Genomic DNA, 13416 nt, shown 5'->3' on the forward strand with positions numbered 1-13416 from the left:
ACAGCATCTTTAGAGAGGCAATCTGAATGTCAGCGCTGTTTTCTCATTAAGTACAGCTCCACAGAAAACTGGTTGCTGTAGCAATGAGGGATGTAAGGCAGTAAATAAGCTGCTTCCAAGCACTGGCTCAGAATTTAACTGCAGTATTCACTAGCAAAAAGCCAAGAAGACAAATAACACGCCACAGAAGGAAATATTGAGGTAAATGGGGTTTCTGCTATCAAATAGCACTAGCTTGGTGCTCTATATGCATTCACTGGCAGGAGCATCTAAAAGTGACTTTTAAGAGTGGGTCCACCACCTTTAGATGATGTACGTGCACTTTGTGATATTGTTCTGTACTCTGGTGAATACAGTACATGTAACCAAAGGAAGTAGCCTTTTTTTCATGGCTTATACATCCATGAGTACTACTCATAATGCCTAATGCACCGGATCAGAACAGCAGGCATTTATTCAAAAATGTTGTAGGTTTTTTTAGGGATAATTAATTTTCATCTGTTAGCAATAACAATGTCTCAATTACATTGTGGACACGGCATTCAAGTACTTAAGTGCAGATCATGTCAGAAATCAGGTTTTACCATCTGGTTCAGACCAATCAGCCTTTCGGGAATAATAGCTAACTTCACTCCCCCCCACACACCTTCTTTAATTTCTTTTTAAAATAAAATGATAATCTTATTTTTATTACAAATAACACTGTAGAATGATCAACGCTATTATGACTGGCAGACACCAATGGCCAATTAGCATAATAGATGAACTATACAATACTGAAAACACAGATAAAGCATTACACAAAGATCAACCTTAGAAAAGTCCTGAGAAAAACAAAATGCCCGTCACCAAGTAATCTCTTTTACATGTTATGTAATGTCTTTCCCCCAGACAAGTCAAAAAAGTAAGACAGGTAAGGCTGATATTTGGAATATTTCTGGGATTGTGCATTTCAGGAATATAATTCTGATTTCATCAAATCAAAAATTATTTTGATTTCAAGTAATTCACCGTGTCTGCACAAAATCATTCCAGAAAAAAACAATGTGAAAGGGACTCTTGACAGAAGGATATTTTGGTTAAACATTTTAGTGTGAACTAGGTAAGCAGAACATATGCTGCTTACTCATAATAACAGTACTTCAATGAACATTTGTTCTTTGGGTGGAAAATAAGCTCCAGTAACAGACCCCATTTGCCAACACTTGACTTTTTCCACTTCAATGCTTAACACTTTCAGAATTGTTTTGCTGTGACATGCAATGTTGGAAAGAAGTTCAACAGCCAAACTGTAGGTTCTGCCACTCACTTAATATAATGTGTAATATTAATGAAGGGAAATATGTACTAGAATTGACTGATCATCTGTATAGTGATTTTGTCCATGTTCTCCTACAAGTGCCTGACATTACTACTACTACCACTACAAGCAGCCTCATACATTTCCAGTATGTAGTGCACCTATGTTACCTCTAATAAACACCCAATGCTTCTGAGGGTAGGACTTCATCAAAAGACAAGGTACACACAAACATGACTGAGGTCTGCAATAAATTAATTTTAATTTTCTACTATTAATTTCAAAAGTAGCGTTCAGACAACACTGCCCCTCTGCTGTGCGTTGCACCAGCTAAAGGGAAAACAAAGAGCAGTTTGTTTGAAGTCTGTAATTCTGAGATCTACAAACAAAGACACTGTCTGAAATGTCACTCCAGTTAAGGAAGTGCAGTGTCATCAGACAGAAACAATTGTTTACTTCTGTAATAGCTCTTCAGGAATCTTGTAAGTGGATTCCTAATCAACACTAATGTCTAAGTGCAGATTTAAATTTGGCTGGTACATCTCCGTCCCAGTTTGAGAAGTCAGTAACACTGTCATCAGCCACAGCAAGTGAACTGTGAAACCCAACAACCCTACAAAGCTCTTACCGTATGCCTTGCCTGTGTTTAGGTATGTGCAGGCATGTATCATTCACCTCTCCTAAGCCGTGAATGAACCCCAGATGGTATCCAGAAAAGGAAAGCAGTATACTCTAGCCAACTTTCTAGTCTGGATAATTAGAAGATCACACTGCACTACTTGCCCATCTACTAATTCACCTAGACAGATCTAGTAACCTCTAGTCCAGCTGAGTATATCTATCACTGTGGGAAGTGTACAGTGTTTCAGAAACCTGGGAAAATAACCTGGTGTAATTGAAAAACAGTATAAATCAGCCTTGAAAATACCTCACTATTATAGACTGAAAAGTTTCCTCATAGATATCATGGACAAAAGGTGGAAGGCATCTACACTGAAAAGGAGTATATACTGATGAACTCATATGGCCTGAAATGGTTCTTGCTCTCCATATCCAAAGAGGGAATCCAACTTATGTAGCACATTCTATTTATTTTTTTATTCTACCATTGTTCTTCCACATAGAAAATGAAAACAGCTAACTTTCCCAGCAGCATGATGAGAGGAAAATTTCAAGCTGTTGCTTCCCTGATTCTTACTTGAGGGGAGTTTCTGTGGTACAGTAGCTATGTCATACCATGACCTTTCCACTGTCCTACTGACAGTACTGTTGTATCTGTATTCACCTCTGCATATCATACTCATTCGAGACCACAACCATCTGCAACAGCAACATCATTCATTTGGTTCTCAAGATTAACATTTCAGCACACAGCAGGCCTTCAAAATGAGTGAAGAGAGACAAGTGCCATGAAAGGATAGAGAGACATGTTTTCATGCTATGTAATACCTACCTGGGCATGGTGCTATGTAAGCATATGAGAAAGAATGAAAGGGAGAGAGAAATAAAATAAACAGGGAAGATGGTTACAAAAGAAAATAATATGTTTTTAAATCAAATTGTTAATGCACAAGATTATATGAGTAGAAGCTGCTAGTACTATTTTGCTTTGCGGAATTTCTTTAAAAAACAAAGTCAGTGTAATGTAATGAAAATTATAAGAAAAATAACAAAAACAACAACAAAATAATTTAAGTAGTGTCTGAAAATTCTTACAACCAGTAACCTGATAGTAACAGAGAATGACATCATGATTCCATGACACCATGGAATCAGAAAGATGCACTTCTTTTCATACTTTCTTTGTCATTTTGCTTCATTTCAAAATAACCATGCATGATAAACAATGTGAAATCATTTTCATTCAATTCTAAATAGGACACAACAATTATATGCTTGTGAAAATCTACAGAAATTCACTGACAGTTTATTGAAAGTTAAAACTGTTCTAAATGGGAGCAGAAACTGGCTTAACACTTGGCTGCACAATCATTTCATACAACCTCTTAAAAAACAAAAACAACAAAAAATGAAAACCCCACAAAAACATTTTTTACCATTGAAAAAGCATCATAAAAGGTTCTGATTTTTAAGCATTCTGATGCAGTTCATAAACATCATCTGAGACTTAAAAAGCAATAGTCACTTTGTTTTCAGTGGATTCACTGAAGCTGTCTAAAAACCAACAAAGGCTGCAAGTCTAAAAGAGGGGTGTACTCATGCTGTGAGGCAAACTGAACTGTTTCCTGACATCTTTTGTTCCAGCATCAATTCACAGCCTACTGAAGTAAACAGAATGGATCCTACTGATTTCACTGAGCTTCAGAAATGTTGCTAGCATAACAGTCAAGGCTGGAAAATGATGTTGGCTACAAATTATTTCTGTTGCCAAGACCTCTTTTTTTATTATTATTTTTTAGTGAACATTGTCAATTCCTCACAAAACGCTCAAAAGAAAGTCAGCTCACCTAACACTAACACACACTGTTCACCTTCCCACACAATCCCTGACTCATGTAAAGAGAAGACCAAGATGATTTATGAGTCCTTTCCAATACAAGACTTCTTCCTTTGCCTGACCACAGAGACAATAAAGCAAGCCATACTTTTTCAAGAACCAAATAAGAATCAGAAACAAATTATTCAGTAGATTCTGGATACAGTATCAGTGCCAGATGTATTAATTTCTTGACTGGTTAGGAAATATTCCTCCTGACCATGTTTTCCTCCTGCAAAGTGGTAACTGATACCTTGACATACTTAGTAAAGAAATGTTAAGTGCATCATCCCTTGTCTCCCTTGAGTTAAAGAAACTGCGGAATAGATTTCAAACACTCATATGAAGAGAAAGGATACGCATCCAGGCAAATACCTGTCAGATCGCCCTCCTTCCAAGCTGTACCTCAGGTAGTTCATACCATCTAAGAACTGGCTGCTTGGTAAAGAGTCATCTCCTAGTTCTTTGAGGTCTTCTGGCCTCAGGTACTCTCCTCCATCTCCTGTCATTGTATCATCACCTTTAAATCAAACACAGAAGGGACAGAGATAAGCATTTAATTTTGTTTACACATTGGAATCTAACAGCTGGATGGCACAATTAAAACAAAGGCATTTTCCAGTCAAGAAACACTGCAAACCACAAGCAATTAATGTATTTAATGAAGCTGGCACATCAAGCAAGATTAAAAAAATTTCAAAATAAAGTTGAAAAAACAATCGCACTTAGTCTGCATTTGTTGCACATACTGGCAAGGAGCAAAAATATTTGCTATTTTGTAAAGCACAGCCTCTACATTCCTTTTTTCCTTTTTTTTTTTTTTTTTTTTTTAATTGTATCACTGTTGGAAAGTTTATGATTAAATATAGCCACATATTTGATTGCATGCTATGTGTTTTCAGCTGAGAAAGTATTTTCCCTGGATTTATGCCTGACAGTTGCAAATCCTAATCTGAACTCCCCATTTTGCAAATTCCATATCATAGAAAATATCTCATGCAAGTTTCATCACCTTTGTGCATTAACCACAAAAATATTTCTAAAACAAGGCAATAATCAGAATCTGGAAGTAAATTTATGTGTATGGATTTCATTGATCATTTATCCAAAAGTAATTCATAATGAATCTATGCCTAAAATGATAATTGGTTATTGGATATAGCAACCTTTTTGCACATATCTTGAATTTTCAGGCCCAAAATGATTTTCATCAGGAAATTTCACAGAATCACACAATCACAGAATTGTAGAGGTTGGAAGGGACCTCTAGAGATCATCAAGACCAACCCCCCTGCCAAAGCAGGTTCCCTACACCAGGTCGCACAGGTAGGCGTCCAGGCGAGACTTGAATATCTCCAGAGAAGGAGACTCCACAACCCCCCTGGGCAGCCTGTTCCAGTGCTCCGTCACCCTCACCGTGAAGAAGTTCTTACGCACATTCGTGCAAAACTTCCTATGCTGCAGCTTATGTCCGTTTCCCCTCGTCCTGTCTCCACGTACCACTGAAAAGAGACTGGCCTCACCGCTATGGCCGCCACACCTCAGATATTTATAAACCTGGATCAGATTCCCTCTCAGTCTTCTTTTCCCAAGGCTAAACAGACCCAGTTCACTTAGCCTTTCTTCATAGGGGAGATGCTCCAGGTCCTTCACCATCTTTGTGGCCCTCCGCTGGACTCTTTCCAAGAGATCCCTGTCTTTTTTGTACTGCGGAGCCCAGAACTGGACACAGTACTCCAGATGAGGCCTTACCAGGGCAGAGTAGAGGGGGAGGATCACCTCCCTCGACCTGCTGGACACGCTCTTCTTAATGCACCCCAGAATGCCACTGGCCTTTTTGGCCACGAGGGCACACTGCTCGCTCATGGCCAACCTGTCATCCACCAGGACGCCCAGGTCCCTCTCTGCAGAGCTCCTCTCCAGCAGCTCATCCCACAGCCTGTATTGGTGCATGCAATTATTCCTCCCTAGGTGTAAGACCCTACACTTGCTTTTGTTGAACCTCATTCGGTTTCTTACTGCCTAGCTCTCCAGCCTGTCCAGGTCTCGCTGAATGGCAGCACAGCCTTCAGGCGTGTCAGCCAATCCTCCCAACTTCGTATCATCAGCAAACTTGCTGAGGGTGGCCACTATCCCCTCATCAAGGTCATTGATGAAGATGTTGAACAAGACCGGACCCAGCACAGACCCCTGGGGGACACCACTGGTTACAGGTCTCCAGCCAGACTCTGCACCACCAACGATGACCCTCTGCGCTCTGCCAGTCAGCCAGTTCTCAACCCACCTCACTGCCATTCGTCTATCCCACACTTCCTCAGCTTTGTTATAAGGATGTCGTGGGAGACAGTATCAAATGCCTTTCTAAAATCAAGGTAGATTACATCTACCGCTCTTCCCCCATCCACCCAGCATGTGAAAGCATCATAGGCGGCCACCAAGTTGGTCGAGCACAACTTCCCCTTGGTGAACCCATGCTGACTACTCCTGATAACCTCCGTTTCTCCCAGTTGTCTGGAGATGGTATCCAGCACAAGCTGTTCCATCACCTTTCCAGGGACAGAGGTGAGGCTGACAGGCCTATGTCTATGTGAAGTCACTGTTAGCTTTTGCTGGCAGATAAACATAATGTTCTGAACTGACAAATAGTGTGTAGACGTTTCTTTCTCATTTCCATTTGCAACATGGTTTCCCTCTGCAGTTTCTTCCTGGAGATGTACTTATTTCAGCCACTTTCACAAGGGTTAGTGTGAGTCTGCCACTGGCTTCGTGTGACCCACAGAAACACACAACACAACCCTAAGCCATCAATACATTCAGGTTTTCTCATTTTCTTAGCTGCATAGGAAAAAACCGAGAACCTGAAGCTCTTCTCCAGTTATGTGAAGAGGTCTGTAACTGTCATAATACAGGAACTATATTCAGAGGTTACACGTCCCAGCCAGTAATTCACCCTGATACACTCAGAACCTCAAAGGATTGTAAGGGTAAGGGAAGTGGTATCGATGCTGTTTCAGACAGCATTCACTTGGGCATCAGGACTACTGCTATTCATGAGATTTAAAGACATAATAAAGTAAAACTGGAAAAAAAAAAAAATGTTACTGCAGCTATTTCTAGTAGAGTGTCTTTTTTTTTCCCCTGCAAAACATTATTAGCATTACAAACTCTATGAATGGTGCTCACTCCTAAGGGAAGACATCTCAATATTTATTTTCAAGAAACAAATCAAGCTAGTTTTTCTACTTTGATGCTTCAGCTGGCAAATAAATCACCTAAATTTTTTCATCTAAAAACAACTGACCTTTGGGGTTTTAGAAATTTTTTTGTTGTGTACACAAATATTACATGTAAAAGTGAGTTCTAAATCTTGTCAATATAACAAGAACAAGGTCTTGAAAATTCCATCTATCCACATTAAGAGGGAGAATCTTGACACTGTTTCACAGAAAACAATAAAGTGCACTTAATTATTGCATGTTTCCCCTCTTCTAACAGATGATGCCTTGTATTTCCTGGTAATGTCACATTATAAAGCACAGAGCTTAGGGAAAACTTGGAAAATATTAAAGCAACTACGTTAACCAAATAAATAATAAATGGAGCTTCAAGTAGATTTCATATAAACTAGATTCTAATAATCACAGCAAACATTCCATCTATAATAGAAATGAAGTCTTCATCACTTTGATCACACTCACATCCTCAGAAAAAAATCAAAAATCTCATCTCTTCTCTAATTTCAGCTTTGGCCTCTCATCAAAGAGTAATCAGTAGTAAGTTTAAGCAACACTCTTTTCTGTGATGTGAGCATCTGCAAACAGTAGTAAGGATATAGATGAATATTTCTGAATGTCTTCAGAATATTTTATCTGTCACTCCCCACTAAGACTTGTGCTCTTTCATCTTTACATAGGGAGATGAACAAAACCAAAACTGCAAAAAAGTTGCACAGCCTCATGCATGTAGGGGGGAAAAAAGAAAAAAAAAAAAAAAGATACACATTTAAGTATAAATGATTGTGCAGCAATATAACTTTTCATATAACTATGGGTACCTGAGTGTCTTCATGGCTTATTGCATGTACGCAAAGTAAATTAAGTCTATGTAAGTAGCACTCATTCATCCTACCATTAACACTGTTGTCATAAAAATAACTCACACAGCTGTACTCCTTAATCTCAGTCAATCCATTCTCCTGTAATTTGTATAAAAACATACAGCTGTTATCTGCTGAGAAAAAAATCATATACTCAGCTGACCGTGAGTTTCTTTAGCAGTTTTTACTATCTCTTAGTTTTGTATCAGTACAAGAAATTACTCTGTTTAATCATGCTAGCAATCCTTCACTCACATTCTCCACTAAATTAATGAGTCTTACCTACTAAGCAGTTCATGAAACAGAGTATTTTACATCGATCTTCCATGACTTCCAGTGGCAGTCTATGAACTTACAGGTGTATTTCAATGAATTACACACTTAGTGATTTATCTTCTATTTACTTGAAAAAATACCTTCCTTTCCTCAATGATACCAACAGACTTTCAGGGGCTTACCTGATGGGGAAAACAGTCTACAAAACACCTAAGGCTGACTTTGCACCATGTCTCAATTAAAGAATTCATGTTCAGCCTCGACAATGCCACTGCTCATCTCCCAACTATATCGAAAGATTTTGTCAAAATCTGCTTCTCTGAGTAACGTCATCTTCTCTAGAGCAGATATAGAAGGAAGAAGGAAGGAATTAGCAATTGACTGGACTCTTCTAAAAGAAACACAGTGGTTTTACTGGAAAGAAACACTGGAACAACAGAAAGTCAAACAAAAAATCTGCTAAACTAGGAAGCTATGTATATTTAATACTTAAACAAAAAGTGGCAAATATTTGAGTTCCTGCACTTGCTGCTGCTATTATTCTTATTTTGCTGAATGTAAATAACTCCCAATATGTTGGGTAGCTTTTCTGTAACATACAATGTGTCATGGCCACAGTGCACTCTCACCAATGATTCAGTTCACCCACTAATCTGTTTTCAGTGGTCAAACCAATGCTTTGGAATAAAATGCAAGATCCCCCAAACTCATGCGTGCTGTAGGTGTTTGCAACATGCAGGATGCTTTCTTTTCTTTTTAGAAGGGCAAGAGAAAAAGAATCAAGGAAGGAGAGAGATCATTTAGAGAATGAACGTGGAAAAAAAAAAAAAAGGTAGGATTGACAGGTGTCAGGTTGCACAGAAAAGGGATCACAGAGATAAGTTATCCATAAGGTTCCAGACTTATTTCTAGGAAAAATAAGAGGAGAAGGAGATTTGGAACAGGAAAACAGGGTGCTGAACATTTCTGTGAGGTCCTGATCACCTTCAAAAGCAAAGACAGGGAAAGAAAAAAACTAGGTGCAGAAGTAAAAAAAAAGAGAGCAAATCTGAGAATCAGGACAGGAAAATTCAATCAACTTTAAGACTTAAATACCATTATGCTTAATGCAAGGAAAACCTAATTCAGAAACCAATATTGGGCAAGTGAAAGCTATGTTAATGGTTCCTAGCAACAACCTTTTCGTCTTAAATTTATATTTGCCATTATCAAGCCAGCCAAAGGTATAACTACTTCAAGCAGAGAAGAGGAGCACAGAGCTTCTAGGGCTCATGAATCCACATATACCAGAGTGTAGAGCTGCGCATGCGCACAGGTTCAGAAACATTGAAGCCAGTGATTCAGTGTTGTACCTCAGCAAAAAAACTGTCTCACAGCAGGAGCTATTATGTCAGCAGCAACATCATGCAGTTGACCTGACCAGAAATCCCAACACAATTCTGCATCATGATGTGCAATCATGAGGTGGAGAGTTTTCCACTCTGCTGTGTTTTCTGCTGGAAATGCACTCCCAAAAAACTCCTTTTGCTTCTCATTGACCAAAGACACTGAACCTTAAGGACACAGCTGCCACAGAAACTGAATTTAAAAAGCAGCAATCGCATCATTGTACTGCCTACCTTGATTCCACTTGAGTGGAGCCTCACACAACCATGAAGCAGGAAGCATGAAATGCGCCCCCTGAGAAGCAATCAGCACTGCATGTATCCATTGACTGTTCAGTGAGGCAGGTAGGCACACAAAAAAAAACAGACCCAGCATGAATGGGAATCTTTCTTCCACCAGCCCTTTCAAAATGCAGCTGCCTGAAGGCTTTTTCTATTTGTTTAGATGAGGGAGCAGGAGTAAATTCTATTGCTAACACTGTCAGAGTTACAGCAGAGCTGTTTTCAAAAACTGCACTGAATAAACCTAATCAGCTCACAAAAACCCACAAGCAATCAACTTATGCTCAAGTCAGCAGTAATAGATGATTGCTCTTACCTGTCTGTTACTTTCATGCAGATCACATATTATTTATGTGTACCGTAAACCTACAATATCCACATATAGAAATTAGTAATTAAGATCCACTGCTAGGATGTCTTTTGGCAGAAAGGGAATCACCTGAACAGATCTTTAACATCTGAATGGCCACTCAAACAGTAAGCATTTGTCTTACTATAATTGAGAGAAAGACAAAAAAGTTTGATGCTGATAATTTCTCATGCTTGAACACAGGTGTCGAGCATCGTAAATCATGTAATGCTCTACTAAGAGAAAAGAGGCTGCATGCTGAGATCATAGATCTGCTCCTTCAGTGACAGTCTGGCTGAACACAGAGAATTTTACTGAATGAACCACCTGAACTGGGAACACACAATGATATTCTTGTCCTTATCTTCCTGGTTTTCCTCAGTTCTGAAATGGGAATGGTTATTTCATACATAAGTAACTGATTAAATTAAAAAACAGTCAGGAACCACTTTGCAATCTTTCAACAAAAATATTCTTTAAGTGCAAACTAACATTAAAGAGACAACTTTAAAGAAACAAAGAGACAGCTTTGGGCATGCAGCCACACTCAACCCCTAGCTTGGCAAGTCAACATTAGCTGGATTGAAAAAATGCTTGATTAATGTTTCTAAAACTGAAAAGATTGGCCTTCCCCCAAATTATGCTACCTACTGTCATCAGGGAATAATACAAATGTTTGATCAAGTAAGCAGTTTTAAACCACACCATTCTGGCTATACAGCTACAGCACCAATCCTTTTTGGGAAGCAGCAACAAAAGTTGCTCCTACACTGTTCTGCAATACAAGTGAATTGCAAAACATAACTTCTGTATAAGAATTCCTTAGGAATGGTTTCTCACAAAATAAACAAAAAATATAAGTTAAAAAATAAAAGAAAGAGGCTTATGACAGAAACTACCAGAAACTGCCTTAAATAGATGTCTTTAAAGCCAGATACAACTATATGAATTTGCCAAAATTACTGCTTTCTCTGAAGCGTGCAGATAAGTCTACAGCTCCTCAGATATGTGCTGCTTCTTAAAAGCAACAGATGGAGAAGGGGCAGCTATGGCAAGCATGATTTTTTTAATGCAATATTAAGCCCTGATGTAAGCTTCTTAAAAGAAATGCATAACACTTTCCCTGACACTTGCCTTGGACACCTCCAGTTCCCTAAAGTCAATTCTTTATTTAACGGCTCCCACACTCTTGGAACTTCCCTGAATTACAACAGCTAATAGCTATGGTATTTGTAAAGCTGTTATGTTGGATCTAGGTAACAAAGAATAAAAGTACTGTCTTTTTGGAACTGAGACAAGCTATTCCCACCTCTCTAAGCCATAGAAACCTTGGAAGGTCATAGATATTAAATGGCATGATGACAAGCCTGAGGTGTGGTGGGGCTACTATGTGATATACAGTCAACCGGGGACTTGAATGAGTTCCTTGGATGGTTTACAAGAGGAGTAACTAACCAGATCCCATAAAGAATTCTGAAGAGAAAATACTACTAAAGAACACATTGGAAAAAGTGACAGAGAAGTGATTTAGTTGTGGGGGTTTTTTTGTTTGTTTGTTTGTTTTTTCCACCAGAGTAATGCTTTATTCTCATGGAAGAAGAAAATTCAGTGTACATCAGGTAAGTATTAACTATGAAATAATAAATTTTCTCACAATATGAAACACCAGGCACTAAGCAAGGAAAGCTTGCCCTAGCTGTATGGGCATCTGTGACCAAACTTTTACACTTGTTGAAGTGAAAAGACCACAAGTCTTTTCCTTCTTAAGAGGGATATGAAATACTCATTTTGCCTTTGTGAAATTCATATGGCAAGTACCTCTCTTTTATGTAGCAGTTTTTAAACGATTTGTAAAATGTTAAATACTGATACCCAAGTCACTTTTCATAGCCAATCTCATTCCAGACGGAACAGCCAACCTACATATCTGCTATGCTCAGAATGGGTAATATTACTCTGGTTGGGAAAATTTTTAGCTAATTAAGGTTAATGTAAATGTAAAAGCAGCCAGTTTCTGTCAGTGATGAGTAGGAATAACATCCAGTAGCTTTAAAGACATGTTTAGGTCAGATGGGAAAGAGCAGTCAAAAATACATTTTCCCTTTTTAACATGCTGATTAAGATATACTTCAATTAAGAATCTATTGTAGATCTCCCTCTAACTTCAGTCTCTGAAGAAAATAATTCAGTGCTCAACATTGCTCATACAGTAACAATTTAGGACAGAATCTATAAGTAAATACAGTACTGTCCCTCAGTTATGCACATGCATTATTCCTTCTTTGCACAAAAAATGTGTCTGTACTTTCGGTCACGCCTGCAGATTTCTCTGCTAATTTGGTTAATTCTATTTTCTGTCAACATCGAAGCAAATTAAGAACACCAGTTTCTTTAAAACTTGCCAAAATTTTTGCAGCCTACCCACAAACTCCAATTCTTCATTGCTAAAATGTTGACAAGTGAGCAATCTTTAGCAGATTCTATCCCAACAAAAACAAGTTTAACTCCTTTGTAATGACAATACAAGATACTAAAAAAGCTATATTCTGCCTGAAAGATTTCAAGGGACAATTCCAAATAAGTCTTTGTTGTGTTTTTTTTTTTTCTTTACAACTCTAGCAACAATATCAATAAAGCTACAGGAGAAAAACCAATCACCTTATTATCACACCAAGAATCTTTTGCATTGACAAGATGCAGAGAAAAGAAGGCAACCAATCCTCAAATTTGCTATTGCATTAGCACATCTGGCACATAGAGGCTAAATAAATAAGGAAATCTTCCTTTTGCTCAGGCAGAAGGATAAAAATATATTATAAATAATCTCAACAATACCACGTAAGGAAAAAAAAAAAAAAAAAAAACCCTTTTTTGTCACTACTGTATGCATGTATATTTAATCTTTTAAATCATTTAATGACATGATGCTATTTCTATTTTTAGGAACATTTTAACAAATTTAATGTCTTACTGACCTTAATTTTAAGATTATTTCATTACTTGTAGTTTGTTTTATTTTTCCAAGAAATACAAAGTTACAACACAACAGTTTGTGTCTCAACCAGGCACTGTGATAAATCTTTACCAACCTTTAGACAAGCACTCCTCATGATAGGGATGCTTTAAATTTGGCCATTAAGATTCCATCTCATTTTTGAGACTACACTGATTATTTTCACATGACAGCTTGCTCAATTCTTGTCTAAACCTTTTCTGCAATTGAAATATCAC

At 38.1% G+C, this 13416-nt stretch overlaps 1 protein-coding gene across 1 annotated transcript in view; it reads right to left on the reverse strand.

Moving 5' to 3' along the window:
• Positions 1-13416, reverse strand: part of ANK2 (ankyrin 2) — a 230440-nt gene that overhangs the window by 57127 nt on the left and 159897 nt on the right. Inside the window, exon 24 of the mRNA XM_085222883.1 lies at positions 4173-4317. Within this exon, the coding sequence (XP_085079009.1) occupies positions 4173-4317 (145 nt within the window). The remainder of the gene's footprint in view (positions 1-4172; positions 4318-13416) is intronic.

This window comes from Meleagris gallopavo, chromosome 4 (genome assembly GCF_905368555.1).
Source record: "Meleagris gallopavo chromosome 4, MGAL_WU_HG_1.1, whole genome shotgun sequence".
NCBI lineage: Eukaryota > Metazoa > Chordata > Aves > Galliformes > Phasianidae > Meleagris > Meleagris gallopavo.